Source organism: Epinephelus moara, chromosome 13 (genome assembly GCF_006386435.1).
Source record: "Epinephelus moara isolate mb chromosome 13, YSFRI_EMoa_1.0, whole genome shotgun sequence".
Taxonomy (NCBI): domain Eukaryota; kingdom Metazoa; phylum Chordata; class Actinopteri; order Perciformes; family Serranidae; genus Epinephelus; species Epinephelus moara.
Window position 1 is genome coordinate 36,172,334 of NC_065518.1, and position 21,874 is coordinate 36,194,207.

Consider the following 21,874-nt stretch of genomic DNA (forward strand, 5'->3'; position numbering starts at 1 on the left):
GAAACTGATTTTCAAGTCCATATCGAGTTTCCTGCATCAAACACTGCCACCCGCTCTCCAGCCGCACTCGCACAATTCTGAAATTCGTTGTACTACAAAAGCTTGAAATTAAATTTCAATTCATTGTTTTTTATTGAAAATATGTCACTGTCTTCATTTATTATGCATAATTTCGCTAGCAGCAAACACATATAAAAGGAGACACTTGTCAAGTCTGGCTTCTGGTCGGAGTAATATTAAATGTGTTTATAAAACAGAAAGGTGAAATAAGTCAATCTGATTGTTTCTTAACTGTGATATAATGAGCATATACCCACGGCTACGATTTTAAAGCCTTATCACAGCATATCACCAGCTAGAAGCAACGATGTAGGCCTATCCATGAAAACAATAAGCCGAGTGGAGCTGTAGTTGCAGGGGGAGGCTGGTTGGAGCGGATCTGTGATTGAGTGTGCGGCTGATTGGAGGCACCTGTTGACGAACTGCGGGCGTTGTCCCCAATATTCGGAATAGCGGGGTCTTTAGAAAAAATGGGAAACCCCGCCATTACGAAGAATGGAGGTCTATTTTCGGAAAGGCGGGGTTTCGGAAAGGTGGGGTGTAACTGATTAACAGACTAGAGTTAAAAATGGCTGCAACTCCCCCTCCTCGGCCGCTGCCTCGAGGAATGTGGGTATTATTATGACTGGGAGGAGTGGATTCATTTAGACTAACATATTCATCTTGACACAGCCAGGTTTTAGTGAGGCTGAGTAAATCAATATGATTATCTGATATTAATTTGTTTATTAACATTGCTTTAGATGACGGGCCATCAGTGTAGAGCGCATGTAGAGCACATGTGTGGCGTCTGTAAGCTCCACACCAGCTCGTCTCTTTAAAATCTAGTTTGTTATCCAGTTTTACGCCATTTTTTTACAAACAATATTTTAAGACATTGGCTATCTAAGCCCATTCTTCAACTGGAGGAAAGTTTTTAGTCATCTGATTTGTAATTTTATCGCATCTTTATGACAAGACCTGCAATGACAGCGTCGGAAAAATCAGCTGTCACTGTGAGGAACAACCACTACAGGCCTTCCTGCTGCTAGTGCAGGCTTGTTTTTAGCTGTGAAGCCCATCCAGCCGAGGATTACTCCGGGTGTCAAGACGCTGCCTACCGTTGAAGCTTGATCTCCGGTAAGTCCTGCTACTTGACACCCTGATCTGTCCTTTCGATGGATCACCGCGGCTAATACCTTTTCAACGCTGTGGGCTCCTGGTTGGAGCCCCTGCGTGTAAGTGCCCGTGCCTCTTCATCCGGCTGTGTCAGCTGCACCCGCCTCAGTGAGAAGATCGCTGAACTGGAAGGATGAATATCCACACTTTATCAGATCCGTGAAGCCGAGTTGTTAATGGACACCATCATGTGGTACACAGGTACCACACAGAAACTTTTACAAGGGTCTTCTAGTGACTGTCAAATCGCCAGCGAAAGTTGTTTACACTGCCTGCTCTCATGGGACAAAGATCCTCTGTGAAGGAAGACGGTTCACTCTGCTCTGCCGCCAGGAACAACCTGGGAGGCAAAGATCCTCTCTGAGGAAGAGGGTTCACTTTGCTGCAGGGTTCACCAGAATGTTTTTTTTGTTTTGTTTTTTTTTAATAAATTGAACACACATTATAGAACATACAAGATCCTGTAGAGAATTCATTCATTCATCTTCTAACCGCTTCATCCTCTTTGAGGGTCGCGGGCTGGAGCCTATCCCAGCTGACATCAGGTGAGAGGCAGGGTACACCCTGGACAGTTCGCCAGACTATCGCAGGGCTGACACATAGAGACAAACAACCATTCACGCTCACATTCACACCTACGGACAATTTAGAGTTATCAATTAACCTAGTCCCCAATGTGCATGCCTTTGGACTGCAGTGTTGGGAACGTTACTTTAAAAAAGTAATTAGTTATAGTTACTAGTTACTTACCCCCAAAAGTAACTGAGTTAGTAACTGAGTTACTGCACTGTAAAAGTAATTAATTACCTGGAAAAGTAACTATAGCGTTACTTTTTTTTATAAAATGCTCAAATATGTCAAATTGCTTGGACACTCCCCCTTAATGGAACTGTATGTAATGAAACAACATTGAATATGTTAAATGAATGAAATTGACACTTAATAGAATAAATCATTATTATAAAACACTGTACACTTATCTACACTACACTGCATTGTTGTGCGTGTGTGTGTGTGTGTGTGTGTGTGTGTGTGTGTGTGTGTGTGTGTGTGTGTGTGTGTGTGTGTGTGTGTGTAAGAACCGCCATTAATCGCGCAAGTTAAATGTGAAAAGTCTCATTGACTGACCGTCAGCTGTTTGTCTGCGGCGAGGGAGAGGGGCGGAGGGAGCGCAGCTGTGGAAACATCCTGCAGTCCGAGATACTATCATGCGTTAGAATAACTTAGACGGATATGTAGAGAAAGGCGACGTTTAGAGAGCAAGCCCAAATAAGCAACTCCACTTTAGAAACAAGCCCTAAAAACCGCAACCCGTGACTACCAATATTTGTGAGCGACTTTACAAAAACACAAGCCCAAAGTCGCGTACCTGACAAACCTGCTTGTGAATACCCGCCCTACTCTGCCTCTGATTGGTTTATGATGAAATTTTCCTCTCTCTAAGCCAATCATCATCACTTATGCTTCCCCCTCACCTGCCCTCACCAAAGAAGAAACACTTTAGAACCCCACAGTGAACTCAAGTAAACCCGAGTAACGGCGCATTTTATTGTGAGTAACCATAACGGCGTTATAACTAGGGAGACAGTAACTTTTCTGATTACTCGTTACTGAAAAAAGTAGCGCCGTTAGTAACGCCGTTATTTATAACGCCGTTATTCCCATCACTGTTGGACTGTGGGAGGAAGCCGGAGTGCCCGGAGAGAACCCACGCTGACAAGGGGAGAGCATGCAAACTCCGCACAGGATCGAACCGGCAACCCTCTTGCTGTGAGGCGACAGTGCTAACCACCACACCACCGTGCCGCCCCCTGTAGAGAATTAATACATATAATACAATACAATAAACATTGTCAAATTAAATGAAGGAAGAGGATTTTTTTAAAGTCAAATAAAATATTGGGGATTTATGTAAAAATATACATAGAGACATATAAATAATTGTATAATTAAAGATATATAGGCTATGTTAGGTGAGTGACCCTGACCACTGGCATTGGCAAAAGAACTGGAGTTGGTCCCCGGATGCTGCACTGCGGCTGAGAACTGGAGTTGGTCCCCGGATGCTGCACTGCGGCTGCCCACTGCTCCTAGTGTATACAGTAGGATGGGTCAAATGCAGAGGTCAAATATATGAAATGTGCTGAGAAAGGACAATAAAGAATGTTCTTCTAATGATAATTTCTTAATAACTAGGAGATAACAAAAGAATTAAGAGATTTCAAAGACTTAAAAAATAAGGGACATGAATCAAAACAAGAAACGAGATATATCCCCAGTCATGCACACCCAGTTTTAATAAACTCAGTACTGTTTTTTATCACATATATTGTTTTGTCTTCATTCAATGTAGTTAGCACATATTGTTATTGTGCCATTGGTTTTGGCCTTGGTGCCCCACATTTTGGCCGTGATGCCCCAATAAATTTGTTTTTATTAAAGGCCCTAAAAATGACTTAATTCCAGGCCTGTAATCGTGTATTTCCTCTCCTGTTTCTGTCCTCGGAGGGGCCAGTTTCAGTGTGCTGCTTCTTTATGTGCTGCTGCCTCCATTGGCTGAGTGTCTCTGCTGACGTAAGATATAAGTCATGAGCGAAAATATGCACCACACAGCCAGAAATAGAAACCTCTTAAGCAGGGCAAGTAAGAATTTAGATGGGGCAAGTAGATTTGAGAAGTACTTGCCCGGTAGGGCAAGTAGGAAAAAACCTTAACGTCGGACCCTGCTGTGTGTGTCAGCCTCCGATGCATCTGCCCCCGGACCTGTTTCCGCTCTTAAGGCCGCTGAAGCCGCCTCTCCTCTGGAGCCAGTTGCCGCCACTGCTCCCCACCCTCCGGTCACCGTCTGATGACTCCTGGATACGACAAGGGGCTAGACCCAAACCCCCCATCAGCTCCACTCCACTCCCTCAGCTATCCTCTCCTCCATTTCCACCGCCATCCCAGGGGTCCCACGGATCACCGTCACCTCCAGTGTCCTCTACAGCCAAACCCGACCGCTCCTTCCCCCGTCCATCCCTCACCGCCTCTGGTGGAGTCTCCTCCACGGACCTCTCCCCTCACCTCATCCAGATCGGAGACCCCATGCTAAGCATCCCCTTGCCCTCTTTTTCCTCCGACTACATTAATAACTGGGGACTCAATAACAAGGAACATTTCATTTTTTAATGCTGTAATGCAATGCTTCCCTGGAGCCACAGTCCCAGTTATCCTGAAAAATCTCCCAGATTTCCTGAATACACTGCCGTCCTCCATCCACAGGATAATTTTTCATGTCGGGATGAATGATTCTTCACTTCGACACTCCGAGGTGACCAAATCTGAGTTTAGAAAGCTTCTTCAGCTTTTAATCAGCAGTGGAAAATCCATCTTTATCAGTGGTCCGCTTTCTCCTCACGGCTGTGGGTCAGAAAAGTTCAGCAGAGTCATCTATTTCCACACTTGGCTCCAGTCCATGTGCAGGGCACACAATGTTGGCTTCATAGACAATTTTAACACGTTTTGGAATCGCCCATCCTTTTTTAAACCTGATGGTATTCACCCAAACAAGTTAGGCAGCTACATGTTAAAAACCAACCTGCAGCACGCTGTGCAATCACACCCACATGACTGACTGCTTACTCACCTCACTCACACACACCCACAGGTCCCTGTCTCTTCTTCTATGGTGCCTCCTCAGAGTAACACTGTACTCGTCAAATCCCTCCTGCAGGCCCCTGCTGTCACTACACCCCTCTACACCACACCCCATTGAGACCGTTATGTCTGTCAGATCTCTCCGTCAGCACCGCGGCGGCGGAATGAACCTGGGCAACCTGCGGTCTCTGTGCCGGGCTCCCCGGACAGCTGACGTCTTGGACTCACCGACTCCTGTCAGGTTTGGCCTGGTGAATGCCAGACCACTGCAGAACAAAACCTTCATCCTAAAGGACTTCTTCATGTCCCGGGGTTTGGATTTCCTTCTTGTGACCGAGACCTGGTTAAATGTTGATGAGTCCGGCGCTTTTACTGAGCTTTTACCAACTGACTAGTGCTATCATAATTCGCAGCGGACGTCGGGCCGTGGAGGAGGAATAGCATCTGTTTTTAAGAATAACTTCAAATGTAAGCAAATCCTTCTGCCATCATCTTTCTCCAGCTTTGAACTGTGCTTATTTGAGCTGGGTCGCCCAGCGCTGTGTGCTGTGATTTATTGGCCTCCCAAATACAATAAGGATTTTATAAATTACTTTTCTGCTTTTCTAGCTGAGATCGTGCCTAAACACGACCATGTTCTTATTGTCGGAGATTTTAATATTCATGTTTGTTGTGCTGATACCCCTCTGTCAAAGGACTTCTTAAACATTACTGACTCTTTTAGTCTTGTGCAGTCCGTGTCTGCTCCAACACATGAAGGCGGACACACTCTCGACCTTGTTTTATCGCATGGTTTGCCTGTTTTTAACCTAGAGATGTGTGACCCGGTGTTTTCTGACCATATGCCTGTGCTGTTTGAGGCTGCTCTCGGCTATAATACAGTTGAAACTCACGCTGCTCCCCGTCGATGCCGTGTTATTAACCCATCCACTGCTGCTCAGTTCTCTTCCGTTTTTAGCCAGAACTGTGGCATTCCTGAGTCTCTATCTAATGACACATATGCTCTTAGTGCATGGTTTTTTGACACCTGCCAAACTGCCATAGACACTGTGGCTCCGTTAAAGACCAGGCAGCCAAAAGCCAACTCCGAGCCCTGGCTAAATGACACAACCTGCGCTGCCAGACGTGAGTGCCGTATAGCAGAGCGCAAATGGAAAAAGGACAAACTGCATGTGTCATTCCAAATACTAAGAGACTGTTGCCATAATTACCAATCTACTGTGAGAGATTCAAAAAGAAAATATTTCTCTGACATTCTTCTGTCAAACTGTCACAAGCCCCGTGTGCTGTTCAACACCATCAACTCTGTTTTAAATGCACCACAGACTGCCTGTATTGACCCCTCCCCAGCGGCCTGTAAAAATTTTCTTCACTTTTTCATCAATAAGGTCACTTCCACTAGGTCCCTCTGTTCACCACCTGCATATGATCCCACTGTCTCTGTCCCTTGCTCTGCCATTTTCAACACGTTTGAGCTTGTGACTTTGTCCTCTGTACAAGAGACTGTGTGCCGGATGAAGCCCTCAGGTTCCCCAAACGATGTCATTCCTCCTCGACTTTTTAAAGAGATTTTTACCACCATTGGGCCATCTGTACTTGCCATTATTAACGTCAGTCTATCCTCAGGTGTAGTCCCTATGACTTTTAAACATGCAGTAGTGCAGCCTTTGATCAAAAAGCAAAAAAAGCAGTTGACAAAAATTAAGCCCATACTGACAAGGAAGTGTTTTGAGTCAGTCATCCATGCCTTTGTCACCACTCGGCTGGACGACTGCAACGCACTATATGTGGGGGTTAATGGGTCCTCCATTGCTCGTCTGCAGCTGGTACAAAATGCTGCTGCACGACTTTTAACTGGTACATGCAAGCATGAGCACATTACACCAATTTTAGCATCACTTCATTGGCTGCCAGTTCATTTTAGGATCCATTTTAAAGTTATTTTATTTGCTTTTAAAGCTCTTAACGGCCTTACCCCATCCTACCTCTCTGAGTTGCTACAGCCTTTTATGCCCACCCATTCCCTCAGGTCAGCTAACCAGCTGCTCCTGACAGTGCCCAAAACCAGGCTCAAGCACAGAGGAGATCGCTGTGGCAGCTCCCAAACTGTGGAACGATCTGCCACTGCACATCAGGCAGGCATCCTCACTGCCTGTTTTTAAAAATCTTCTTAAAACCCACCTGTGTAAGATGTTGTTTTTATGTGTTTTTTTCATTTTCTATTTTCTAATTATGCAAACTGTGCATTTCAACCTATTGTGCATTTTATAGTGCTTCTTATTTCCTCTGTACAACACTTTGGGACCTGTTTTAAAGCGCTTTATAAATAAAGTTGGATTGGACTGGATTGGATTGGATTGGAGAGAGACCTGATATTTAACAGTCCACATTTAATTCTCCTGTTTTGTCTTTCTGTCATAGAAGAGGTTTTAATTTTTATGAGGTTGTTATGCACAACTCCTCTGTTTAATTTTAGATTTAGATAATTTAGGTGGTCGGGGGACAGACACCATTTGTATAAAACTATGGGTGGGTAACTGCACTAGAAGCTCAGAGAAGCGTGTAGGACTGCAACTCTGAGTCCTGGTCTCAACTCTGGGTTGTCAGGGTTTTGAATTACTAATTACCTTGGCCAGGTTCCTAGATATGAGGGCAGCTCCATCCAAAGTGGGATGAATGCTGTCTCTCCTAATAAGACCAGGTTTTCCCCAGAAAGTTTGCCAATGGTTAACAAACCCACATTGTTTGCTGGACACCACCTGGACAGCCAGCAATTAAATGATGACATGTGGCTAAACATGTTATCAGTGGTCAGATTTGGGAGGGGTCCAGAGAAAACTACGGAGTCTGACATAGTTTTTGCGTATTCACACACCGAGGCAACATTAATTTTAGTGACCTCCAATTGGCGTAACCGGGTGTCATTGCCGCCAACGTGAATAACGATCTTACTAACGTTTAGCCTTAGCCAGCAGTTTTAATTTTGATTCAATGTTGCCTGCTCTGGCCCCAGGGATACATTTGATTATGGTCGCTGGTGTTGCTAACTTCACGTTCCTCAGAATAGAGCTGCCAATAATCAGAGTTTTCTCCTCAGCGGGTGTGTCGCTGAGTGGGGAAAAGCGGTTAGAAACATGAACAGGCTGGTGGTGAACCGTGTGCTTTGGCTTGGAGCTATGCTTCTCCCGGACAGTTAACCAGCCTCCTGGCTGCACGGGGGTTACCGGGGGACTGCTAGCAGAGGCTATGCTATGTGGCTCTGCACCGGCTACAGGGGGCTGGCTAACTACCGCCGCTCCCGAGTGATTTTCCATGGTGCGGAGCCGCACTTCTAATTCACTGAGCCTCGCCTCCAATGTAGCAAATAAGCTACACTTATTACAATTATCACTGTCGCTAAACTAAAACTAAACATCTGGCACACCGAGCAAGAAAGAGCAGAAGGAGAAGCCATCACTAACTGTTAAGCTAATGTAGCTAACAAGGCTAATAATGTGCAAACAACAGCGAAGAGATTAGCAAGAAAGTCTTAAAAAAAAGGAGAGCTATAAGTGCTTAAACAGAACTAGTGTGGGTTAAGACTTGAATTAGATGTTAAGCTACTGGAGTGAGGAAAAAAACAGAAAGCAAGCTAGTAGAATTCGCAAGAGCAGCACAGAGACGCTGTCACAGAAAACACCGGAAATGACACAACACGCTTACTGCAATACGTCAGCACATCAGTCATTCAAGGTGCACACCAGGGCAGGAATTTCACGAGGGCCACGAGGGCCATGGCTCTCTTGCCCTCCTCATTTGGCCCTGTGCCCCTGAAAAAAATATCTGCCCTAAGGCCACAGTGGCCTTGATGCCCCGCCCGCACTGCCCAAGGTGATTTTGCAGTTTTCTCCTCTGCCTATTTCCTGTCAATACGGCTTTGACACCTGCGTCTATTGAGAAAAAAAATGCAATGACATTCTGGAGTCTTATTGAGCAACATCAAATGAGACGATGCGTACATCACCAGTGGTGGGTTTGATTCGAGCCTGGCATGAACCGCTCGGACGGGCTGTAACGACAGTTTGACACCAATCTATCACCTGCCAACCAGGAGACTTCATCAAACGCCCGGGCAGGGATCGGTTCCGAGACCTGGTATTAAACAACCCAAGGCAAGTTTAATAAACACCGTAATAACAGTAAGCTCTGCTATTACCGGCGTAACTTTTTAAAGTTTCGGTTTTATGTAGGCTATCATCATTGTGCAGCGGTGGGGCCACGGTGCAGATGAAGGGAATATAACTTTAAGATGACTCTAGTTAACGACAGCTACGCTTGTTACTGTGAGTAAGTGCAATAAAACCTCTGCCAGCCAAGCCAATACTTTATCAATAGCTACATGTGATCAGCATGTAGAAAGCCATATTTCAATCTGCTCTGTCCACAGTCTCTCATTCAGCGCTATTATCATTTATGATCGCAGTCAACACAAGCACATCGCACTCGCGGTGCTAACAGCAAAGTGTTAAAGACAAACTAAAATGAAAGCTGTGCCGACCTGCAGACAGTGAGTGTCCTCAGTAGAGGAGGGACAGAGAGCAGGATGAATGACTGATACAGATGTTTGTCTTCATGCTGTGATAACGTGACTTTCTTCACTCAGTATTGTGATGTCAGGAGGAATATTTATATTCCAGTGAGATATTATTGGGTTTTAAATAGCGACTTTGTTCGTGTAAACATGACTGTTGCTGCCATGGACTGTATAAAACTATATCCTGTGTAACTGACCTGTAAGGAAAGCACCAGGAGGTGAGGTGTGTGGATGTGTGTGTGTGGAGGAGAGGAGAGAGGGAGATGCTGGTAGAGAGATAGTGTGTGTTATTAGATTCTGTTAATGTCACTTATGCTTCTGTGCATTGATAGCTCTTTTTTAGTCTGTTTCTGCATCATGTTGAGGAGGGCCATGCCTGTGTATATAAATAGAGTTACCTCTAGGCTGGATTATTGTAACTCCCTATTATCAGGCAGCTCTAATAAGTCTTTAAAAACTCTCCAGCTAATTCAGAATGCAGTGGCACGTGTACTAACAGGAACTAAGAAACAAGATCATATTTCTCCTGTTTTAGCTTCTCTGCACTGGCTCCCTGTAAAATCCAGAACTGAATTTAAAATCCTACTGTTAACTTACAAAGCTTTAAATGGTCAGGCTCCGTCATATCTTAGAGAGCTCATAGTGCCCTATTCAGGGTTTCCGTGGGTCATTAAAAAGCATTAAAAGTCATTAAATAGATTTTGCGAAAATTAAGGCCTTAAATGGCATTAAAAAGCATTAAATTCGATGTCCAGAGGCATTACAAAATTAAATACACTTGATGGAAAAAAAACATTGTTATTCACGATTTATTTTGATTATATAAACATTTAATTAATTTAATTTTGATCGAAAGTATAATGTGATGATTGACAGGCGGAACCCTTTAATTGGCTGTTGTTTACAGCCAGTGCATGAAGTCGCAACACCTGATGCTTGAAATGCAACGTGCTGTGAGCGTGCTCATGCTGTGGCGAAAGAGCGGAGGGAATATTAGCAAATGTCGGAAAAATGGGAAAATGCAAGTTTCAGCAGAAGTGGTTGAATGAGGAACTATTCAGAACCTGGTTAAAGCCCGTCGACGGTAAACCCGGAGAGGCGTTTTGCAGTGTGTGCAAAAAGATCTTCAAACTTTGCAAAATGGGCGTCAATGCGGTGAAATCACACATGCTGTCAGATAGTCACAAGTCGGCGATTAAAGGCAGGCAGCAGTTAACTGTGCCGAATTTCTTTGCCGTGACCAGCAACGCAACTTCTGCTGTCGCCACCACAACTGCAGCTGCTGCTGCTACCACCACCACACCTGCCGCTACAGTGACCGCCTCCAGCCTTTGCAGGTTAGAGTTAGTTTTTCACATCATTCTTCAGGCTGGTTTTGTTATTTTTGAAATGTGCAAATAAATTCTGAGACTGTAAACCGTCTTGTGAGCCATTTCTAATTCACTACAGAGTGACAGTTAATGTAAATTTGGATTTTCTCAAATATTCAAGATTAGCATTGTCAAATGCTTACAATTTTGTTTATATATGTATTATATATATATAAAATAAATAAATAAAAAACTGTAGTTGAACATAGGCATTAAATTTGTTTAAAGTGGCATTAAAAAGGGTATCAACACTCGACTCTGTACAACACTCGACTCTGTAGCTCCTCTTAAAAAGAAGTTAAAAAAGCAAAGAAAGTTCACTCCTTGGTATAACTCTCAAACCCGTAAGTTAAAACAAATATCGCGAAAATTTGAAAGGAATTGGCGATTAACCAAACTGGAAGAATCTCGTTTAATCTGGACAGACAGTCTCAAAACTTATAAGAGGGGCCTCCGCAATGCCAGAGCAAACTATTACTCAGCATTAATGGAAGACAATAAGAACAACCCCAGGTTTCTTTTCAGCACTGTAGCCAGGCTGACTGAGAGTCAAAGCTCTACTGAATTTAAAATCCTACTGTTAACTTATAAAGCTCTAAATGGTCAAGCTCCGTCATATCTTAGAGAGCTCATAGTGCCATATTATCCCACCAGAACACTGCGCTCTGAGAACGCTCTNCCTATAGTACACCGAGCACCTTCTCTCCTTCTCTCTCTCTCTCTCTCTCTCTCTCTCTCTCTCTCTCTCTCCTTTGCTAACACTTATATCCTGTTACTTAAATCGCAGCGGTGCCTGGATAGTGTGACGTGTGTGGTTGTGTTGCTGCCGTGGTCCTGCCTGATGCCTCCTGCTGCTGTTATCAATAGTCATACTTTTACTATTATTATACACATATGATTATTGTCACATATGTATTCTATCAGATATTAATACTTTCAACATATTGTACCACAATAGCCGTAATTATTATTATATTAGTCCATACCCATTGGTAGCTTTGTCACCTTCTACCTATGCCAATCCTCAATGCCTATGTGCAGTTTCACATAGATTGACCACGTCAGTGAGTAGAAAAACGTGGGACAGACAGAATGACTGACTGACAGAATGACACACTCACAGTTTCCGTGATTATGTACAACATACCATACCGTGACTTAGTCATACCAAAATTTAGAAAAAACCCCAAAACATTCGGCCACAGGGGGAGCCACAGCGATCGGTCGCATTTTAGCCATTTTTATAACATTTTTCTGTTGTTATAGCATCACCCAGTTGCCAATTAGAGTAAAATTTCTTCAGTCACCTTGAGGCGTCCTGTACATATCTACCAAGTTTAGTAAAAATCAATACAGCGGTTAGGCCTAGATAAGAAATTAGCCCTCTAGCGCCCCCATTTTGTTTGATCGGGTCAATAATGGAGGGGTCCCCTCAGATTATGTGTGGTCATATGCCTGCAAAGTTGCATGGTGATCAGTGAAACCCTTGAGATGTTATACACCTTTATGTGATGAGCCACGCCCTCCGCAATATTCATTGTCTTATAGAAGCTCAGGTTTAGTAAGTTTTCCAACTTTTGCCAAGAGGGAACTTTAAATGGTGGTCCCTAGATTATGTTCACCGAGTTTCATGCAGATTGGTCAAACTTCCTAGGAAGAGATCGATTTTAAGTGTTTTTCAAAAAATTCAAAATTGCGGAAAATCTAAATAACCGGAAGTTATGGGTTCTTGGGGCAAATTTGTTCCTCGTGAGGAGAGGCATCTCTGTGCAAAGTTTCATGTCTCTACGACATACGGGGCATGAGATATGCCCATTCAAAGTTTGCAAATTCAATCAGTTGCTATAGCGACCCCCTTTGGACAATTGATGTAATATTGCTTTATTCGCATCTTCCCATGCCCCTCTACCACTGTGCCAAATTTCACATGGATTGACCAAGTCATTGAGGAGAAAAATGTGGAACAGACACACAGACAGACACACCCACAGACAGACAAGAGTTTTCGTCATTATATAGTAAGATTATTACTTTAATTATTGTTGTTGTAAGCTATTAACATTACTGTCTGTCCTGCATCTCTCTCTGTCTCTCTTTCTGTCTTATTGTGTCATACGGATTACTGTTAATTTATCATGTTGATCTGTTCTGTACGACATCTATTGCACGTCTGTCCGTCCTGGAAGAGGGATCCCTCCTCAGTTGTTCTTCCTGAGGTTTCTACCATTCACTTTAAAAAAGAAATATACAGCAGGCCTATATGTCAGCAATTTCTTAATTTCTGTCAAAAAAACTGAATGTAATTGCTATTTTAATGTTTAAAATATATTCAAGATAAAAAATAAAAAATAAAAATCTCATAGGATAAGGGCACATTGAAGACCTGTACACAAGTTTAGAGCCTTCACTCTCTGCTATACACTCTCCTGCATTAGAAAAGTATGTAGTTATTGCAACCAAAGAGCTACAAGAATAATGGCCAAGTGTTGAGTAAAAGAAAATAAATAAATCCAAGGCACTCTTCAAAATCAAAAATATACAAAAAGTTTTAATCACAGGGGCTAGTTCATTATGGAACAATAAAAACAGGCTTAAAATCAGCCAACATGTTTCAACCAACACACGGTCTTCATCAGGGCTGTCCAGTGGTGGTTGATTTTTCGGTGGAGCCGGTTTAGCGTTAGCTTGGCTGTCAGTGGCGAATGCTATCTATGGATGGTGAAGTGTGAGGTTAGCCCTCATGTTCGTAGTATTCCCAGAATATTTTATTCTCATTTGACAGCTTGCAAATCACATGTGCCATGTCCAAGTCCTCCTTTCCTTCTGTGTTTAAAAATTCCAAAGTAAGTTCAGATGTTTGATTTAAACGTTGACAACACATTTCTGATTTCTTTCTCTGGTACCGCCATCTTTGTTTTTATGAACTTCCTGCCAAATAGCACTGACTGAGGCCTCTGATGCCCTCACCAGGAAAGAAAACATCAGCAACATCTAGTGGACCGAAAAAGCAAAGCAAGTCGTGTTATGATGTGTATTTGCAAAAATTAATAATAATAAAAGATCAATACTTGGCATCAATGTATCAACACAATAGCGCTGCGCAAAATATCTTGGTACTATGCTGTATCAACTTGTTTTCATACAGTCATACACTTTGAGAAACGTTGCTCTACATGCAGACTGCAATTATTTTGTTAGAAACTCCCCATGATAAAAAGTAGCAAAATAAAATTGAGGTTGTATTAAACTGTTGTTCAACTGATATTTAACAGCAGAATGGTGCAGAGGTTAGAACTGAAGCCTCTCAATAACATCTTACTTCCCGCTTCACTACATAAAGGGCAAACTACTTCCTGCACTGGCACCAATTGGTGGCATTGAACCTAAAAAATGAGCTGTGGGCTTGACCAATATGAGAATACGGTACTAAAAATTGCGCTCTATGTGTTCTGAGTGAGCTAAGTCAAGTCGCTCCCTTACATTTTTTCCCTCTATGCTTCACACCTACTCTCTTCATCACCAAGGCCCACTATAATGTGTGCTTTGGTGCAGACATGTTGCAGGTTGTTTGATGCTTTTCTTATTCTTCTTAGACAGCTTCCCCAATCTCTCATGGCACATATTAATGCCAGGAGGGCAGAGAGAGAGGGAATATCTCAGTAATAAAAACAGACCCTGACCACATATTTTAAGCTACGCAGGCAGAGCGTGTTTGAAACAGATTTCTTTAATGCCCCCTTTCCTTCGTCTTTCACTTTCACACACTTTCCCACTTTCTGAATATTTTACCACACTGTTCTGTCAGTCCTCTTCTATTGTACACGTTTTTTGGTTTTTTTTCCATGTTACTCCAGCTCTTTTACTTTTCAGTGTGACACATCAAGCTGAACAACCTTGCCTCTCACCTGGGTGTTTCTGTTTTTACCACAATAGGAGCTAATCTGTGGCACGCTGTGTGTTTCCCTGCAGCAGTCAGAGGAGGTTGCACAGACAGAGGGCCCCCAGCAGCTCCACCTGCCATCCAGTGATTCATCAGAGAAGCAGCAGCCTAAGAGGTTACACGTTTCTAACATCCCTTTCCGTTTCCGAGACCCTGACCTCCGGCAAATGTTTGGGGTGAGATGACAACTGCACCACACACACACACACACACACACACACACACACACACACACACACACACACACACACACACACACACACACACACACACACCATACACTATGGGCAATCATATAATTAGCTAGAATTACAGCACTGTGCAATACTCCTGCTCCTGCTTGTTCTTCTCAAGAACTCATGAGCAAATGCACTCAAAACAAACTAAGAAATAAAGAAATTCAGTTCTAGAATTGCAAAGCAAATTAGTGTTAAAACATAAATGAGGGGCCAAGACAGTTATAAGAAGATGACATAATTGTTCACCTCTCTTGTTTCTCTCTTGTTTCTTTTACACCCTTTCTACCACAATAAGCACTTGTACGCAGGTTTCTTAGACACAGGAAAATCCACTAAAAATAAGCAATAGACTTCTTTCCCATTGCCAGATGACCAGAGCTGTGTACATGTCTCTTCAGCAGATGGGCATGCCTTTCTTTGTGTGTGTGTGTGTGTGTGTGTGTGTGTGTGTGTGTGTGTGTTTTCTTTTTTTTAACTGATGTGTCATATATGTTCAACATCACAGATGGGCCAAAAAACAGGTTAGTAAACAACAGAAAGTAGCATAGAGGCCAGTGGAAATGTTGTGTTGTTTCCTCCTTTTTTGTATACCTTCTTATTCAGTCTCTCTTTAAAACTCTGTGCAGACTAATTGGAAACAATATTCGAGTGCTGCTTGGTGGCCCATCATTGCATCGCAAGAACAAAGTGGCTAAAGCGCATCCACCTAGTGTTGTATTTCCATCACCGCCGATGGAAGATGATCAGAGCTGAACTGATAAATATCTGTGACTACTGCAGAGTAAATTGTCTCGGGAGTGAAGGCCAGCTGTAACCTTTCCCATTAATCCTTTGAACTTTGCCATAGAAACGGTGTTTCTATGGCAACGGTGTTGTCATTTCTTGGAGTATCTTCAAATACTTCATATCCCTTAAATTTGTACAACATTAGCAAAAAGTAGAAACACAATCAAAATATTTCTTAACACTCCACAAGTTATTTGAACAATGTACATATTTTAAGTTTTTGAGATATGCTCATATTTATGAGCAGAGTGTCTTTATAAAGTTAACATATCGTGCCGTCATTTTAAGTTCAACACTTCCTGAATTTCTTTCAGATTAAAAGCTCCTTATAACCTCGGAGAAGAGAATCCCTCCATTTTCTAAATAGGCTTTTATTGTGAAACATTTGTAGGAACTTGGTTGTGGAGGATTCAGTAGCTTGAATGTTTACGTACGGCACTTCAAAAGAAGCTCCTGCCATCTGCTGACGCTTTTAGGTGACTACAACAACATTTCGGCTGGCACATGAACAGACACAGTGACTCAAATAATAGTAAAAGTAATAAAAATAGGACAAGAATAACTCAATGACATCACACACGTCGTGTAAGACGACCGGGGATAATTGGTGAGTACCATTATGTAGTGTGTCATGTCTGTCGGCCAAGTCACGGCACGATTTTATGACTCCACAATCGTGTAATGTGACATAGTGACTTTCAGAACGGGCATAAAAGTCGTGTAGTGTGTACCAGGCATAATGCAAGTCCTGAGTCTGACCTGTCTATCAGCGAGTCCTCCTCCACCTTTTTTTAGACTCCACCATAGACAATGGCAGCATTTCTTCTACCACGTAGCTAGCCAAAAGCTTCATGACTGCTTTCGGACTGATAGGTTTAACGTTATCTCCGTTATTAGAACCAAAAGGAAGCTGAAGGACCAGCGTTCTAAAAGTAACAGAAGTAACTGATGGCTTGTTTGAAAATGTATTCAAGTTTGAAAATGTATTCAAGTATTTGATTACTCAAACAGCAAACTAACGCGTTAGGTTACTCGTTACTGCAGAAAGTAATCAAAGTACTCTAACGTTATACTTTGTAACTTTATACCCAACTCTGCGTGCAAGGTACCCTGGGTGTGTTGGTTGTTGACATTCTGGGATGCCATGTCAACTTGTTACATGCATTGTCTGTTTTCAAAATACACTTCTGTTTTCACAGGAAATGTACAGTTTGTATACAGTCTCTTTCAAAATAAACATATTATGTTGTTACAACAACATTTTTTTCCCTTCAACAACAAACGCACGTGGTTATGTTTAGCCAACAAAAGCAAGTGTTTGGGTTTAGGAAAAAAGAACAGGGTTTGGCTTTACAATGTTACAGAAAGTGAACACCGTTTCCCCCTGATGCCGCTGGTTGTGTATCATGTCAACATGAAGGGACAGCGTTTTTTTTATGGCGTCTGATGCTGGAAATCACTACCCAGGTGTCCATATTTGACAACATCATTGTGAGACCAGGGGCCTGTATCATGAAGCGAGATCAACCTTTCCTGGGTTACCCAGACCTATCCTGGGTTGACTGACCCTAACAATGGCAATCAGGATAATCGGTATCACGACGCTGGATATCAACTCGGTAACTCAACCCAGGGCTGCTTTATCAAGAGCCGTGAACGCGCACGCAGCAGACCAATCACAATCATGAGAGAAGCACAGCGTCACTGAGCGTCCTACAGAGCACTGTATGTGAGGAGAAAAAAAAGTTTTTCTCGTGAGGATCAGAGATTAATTCTACTAAAATATGAGGAGGAGAAAAGCAACATTACAGAAAAGGCCAACACCGTGGCAGCTGCAGGAGGAGGAAACATGCGTGACAATGCATAACGGAATGAATAATCACTGGTTCAAGTAGCTACAGTACCTGTACCTGTACATCTGACACTGATCACACCCTTGAATCCCATGAAATCAATGCTGCGAAGATGAATTGCGTGTATTACAATTATCATCTAACATCATTGCGTCTGATAAATTGGTCTTCTTTGTCATAACGTTATATATGCTACAATAAAGCTTAAAGCTGACGCCACAATTAAATCATATCAACACCAAATTGATAGTCTGAAGAAAATCATCCTGATATTGAGCTGTGTCAGAAATTAACAGCTGTGCAAAAATATACCTAGTCTCCCTCTTTAAAAAACAAAAAGGAAAATCCCTCAAACACAAGAACGAAACACAACAAACAAAAGTGTAGACATGATAGGCTACTTTCCACATTTCCAGCAAAGCTGTCAGTTAGGCCCATTATCTTTAACAGGGATCATTTCCTCCAACAAAAAAAATGTTGGCACTAATTAATGGTGCTATTAAGTGTCCGCAAATTATCAGTTTCTTTCTTATGAAGGGGTGGGATGAAAGTTCGACTTCTTTCCACTCCTTTTTGAACAATCTTTTCATTGTCCGTTGTTGTTGCTTTCTTTTCTTTTTTAATATTCAAAATAAACTTTCAAATCAAAATCAATCAAATTAATTAAACTTCCCGTCATGACTGGGCTGCATTTCTGTCAGCGGAGTCATTTTTTTTCCGAACAGCTGATTGGCCAGTGGGTGGTGCTTTTTATAGGATCAGATTCAACCCTGAACTTAACCTGCTCTGGAGCAGAATAGCCGTTCAGAGTAAGTTACCATGGTGATCTACCCCGATAAGAACTGAACCGGCTTCGTGAGACCGAAAACCCAGGGTTAACCCTGAAGTTACCTCGTTAAGACATTAATCCTGCTTCGTGATACAGGCCCCAGGTTGGACATGGACAACATTTGGCATGAAAAGTTGCAGTCTTGGCTTTCTATTTAAAAAGAATTAACGCTGTAGCTCTTTGTTTGTTCTTTTAGATCAGTTTTAAACAGGATCATGAAAACAACAACCCCCTGCAGGCAAAAGCCAGATGTAAGCAGGTGTTTGTGTTTTGTGTTTTTTTTTTTCCTGTGCAGTGGCAAAGTGGCTTTGTATAGAGTCTGGAACTGGTAGTAGAAATCTGTAGTTTCAGTGATGTATATGAAGTCAATAACATATGAAATGCATCACTGAATATTAATTTTACGTGAATTGCCATAAATATAGGCATCCATAAACATACATTCGAAAGTGGACTCTGATAATCTCTCTCTCTCATTCATATTATCTCTTTCATATTACTGGCTCTGCTTTGAATAGAAAATGTCATGTTTGAGTGTGGCCATGCACCTCAAGTTGTCTCCCTGAGTTACCTCACAAGCCTTGTTCTATGAAGCTGTACATAATTCACACCTTCACCTCTGTTTGCCCCCTTACCCAAATTAGACAGAGCTTATTAATGTTTCATCGTCCATGCCCGTCTTCAAGTGGTTCTTGGAGAGTTGGACTGGGGGATGCTCCAGTTCTCTTTACCTGAGTGAAACAAACATTTAATGAATGAGCCCAATGCAGGAAAGGTACAATGCAGTTATTACTTTGCTTCATTCATTTAGAGACCATCTAAATAGAAACCAAGTTTTTAAAACATCTTCCTCAGTTTTTGTCAACTTTCCACATCAGCAGCGTGTCAAGGGACTATTCAACTTATCTTGCATTGTAACATGCATTATGACAACTTAATAAGGTTTATGTTTGTTTATAAATGAAGTGGAGGAGCCTACAAGTGTTTTGTTTAGTTTGTCTCAGAGGCTGCAGAGGGACTCCACAGCTCTGCTCAGCTGTGCTGCTGCTGCGAGAGATCAAATTTCATTGGGGGCTGGGAAAAGTGCGAGGGAGACAGCAGTCATTCAGTTTGTTGCCCTAACCAAAGATACTGGATTGGATTACTACTGTACTATACAGTATATACTATGCTGTACTATTACTACTATTTTTACTGGTTTATCCACCGTCTTTGCCCTAACGTCTTGGTGTCCTTCTGCTTCTTCTTCTTCTTGTGTAACCTTGTGTGTATTGGCGGTTAATACAGCATTACCGCCACCTAGTGGATTGGAAGCGCATTACACCTATAATGGGCTTTTATTGGGAAAATAGCTCAAATGCGACCCCCAGTGGTAAAATTAGGTATATAATTCGATATATCGGTTCAGTTAGATATTTGGCTTTAAATCAAACCGGTTGGAAAATTTTCAAACCGGCACAAGCCTAATTTGAACAGAGCTCTCTAGTTTGACAGTTTGACAGCAGTTCACAGAGAAATTGGCATGATTGACAGCTATTTGAGTTGCCTCAGTTCTGATTGGTTGTTTCCATGGTAGATTTTAGTGAATGTCAATAAGGAGGAGGGATAGGATTTTTTATGCCTATAACCATTGCGATAACCATTGCCAGAGGAATTATGTTTTCTGGTTTTACGTTCATCCCATCCTTGTGAACATGATATCTCAAGAACACTGTGAGGATATTTCTTCATATTTGGCAACAAATGTTCACTTGGACTCAACAATGAACGATTAGTTTTTGGTGGTAATAGGACCAAGGTCAGGGTCAGTGTAACCTTGTGTATTTCATTCTCGTGAATGCAATATCTCAAGAACAGCTTGAGGGAATTTCTTCAAACTTGGCATAAATGTCCATGACATTTTATATCAAAAAGGTCAAAGGTCAACTTCACTGTGACATCATAATGTTCTGCATCAAACACTTTTCTGGCTATTATTCAATGTCATATCTCAGGAACAGAAGGGGAAATATTTGGCCACATACTTAATTGGTAACACTAATTTGGGGTGTCTTGAAACTGTTGTGATTGTATAGATCTTCTGTGCTGCCGGGGAGCAGTGGATGTTGAGCAATAATGTTTTCACAGACATGAATGTAAACTGTAAGACAACCTTAACTGGTGTGCAGAGGCATACAACCCTGGGCTGGTGATTCCAGTTTTCACAGACTATCTGTAGTGACAGGATCAGCAAATATGACAAAAAATATTTTCATAAAAGTTACCAACTACAGCTTTAATTAATCATAGCTGTATTTTGGGCATAACATGAGTTCAACTAATCAGAGTGTCATCTCCCATTCTCTTTAAAAGCCAGGTGTGCCTTCACCTAGCACACTGCTATTTATGTGGCAGATCGAGAAAATGGGAAAACGAGCAGATTTCTGCTGAGAATAATGCAGTGTGAGCAGTGATGGTACTACAACAAATATTATAGGACATTAAAGCAACAAAACTAAAAACTGTAGTTTTAAAACTTTACAGAGGAAACAGAATTAAACAATCAATGAAATTAGGCTGTTCCTTGAGTGTGAATGTGTACAGAATTTCTCTTAATGTGGAGTCTAACAGCAGCTCATGTTTACATTTTACAGAATGTCATTTATATTTCCCTGATTTATGATGTATGTATTCACCCAAGGCAACCCATCCTGTGTGTAACAAACAGAGGGCTGAATTCACAAAAGGATTGCGTGGCTTTTGCGGCTGCTAAACTGGTAAAAATGGAGCAAACTGATACCGTCTAATTCACAAAGCACGCGCAGAGGGTGAAATGCTCCACTAACTGCACTGCCAAGCAGATTGTGTCTCGGTGCTCCGGTGTTATTTGCACGTATTTAAATGAGGTAATATGCATATATTTGGCGCAAGATTGCCCCTTTCTATGCAAATGAGCCTCATTGATAGACAACGTCTAATTCACTAACACCAGCGCTAATAGCCACACGCAGTTTGAGTGAAGTAGCCTAACTTTAGAAAGCTGGTGCAAACTGGGCGCTCCTCTGTGGAAGCCTCTCGCCCAGACTTTCCAGTGATTGTGGCAGCAGTGATCGTCTGTTAAATCAGTCTGTAAATAATATTTTGACATTATTATTATAATCATTATTACTTTAATGGCATCCGAAGATACTGATGCGTCGAACAGGTGACAGTCTGCGGTCGTTCTCAAAACGCACTTCTGTTACGCACTTAAAAAGCAACTTTAAATAATTTATTTTACAAAACGGGGGAAACAAATGTGAACAAAAACGGTTCCATAATTCATATTAAATTCAAAAGATAACGAAAAAAACAGCTACAAGTGAGAGGGAATAGTGATAAAGTGGTCAAACTTGGTCAAATCCACAGCCTCAACCCATCCGACACTGTTAGACTGACTCACCAGCAGACA

General features: G+C 42.1%; 1 protein-coding gene across 1 annotated transcript in view; it reads left to right on the forward strand.

The window, feature by feature from the left end:
* The window catches only part of LOC126399942 (RNA binding protein fox-1 homolog 3-like), a 414,850-nt gene that overhangs the window by 194,795 nt on the left and 198,181 nt on the right, over nucleotides 1-21,874 (forward strand). The window contains exon 3 of the mRNA XM_050060302.1: nucleotides 14,767-14,913. Coding sequence (XP_049916259.1) covers nucleotides 14,767-14,913 — 147 coding nt within the window. The remainder of the gene's footprint in view (nucleotides 1-14,766; nucleotides 14,914-21,874) is intronic.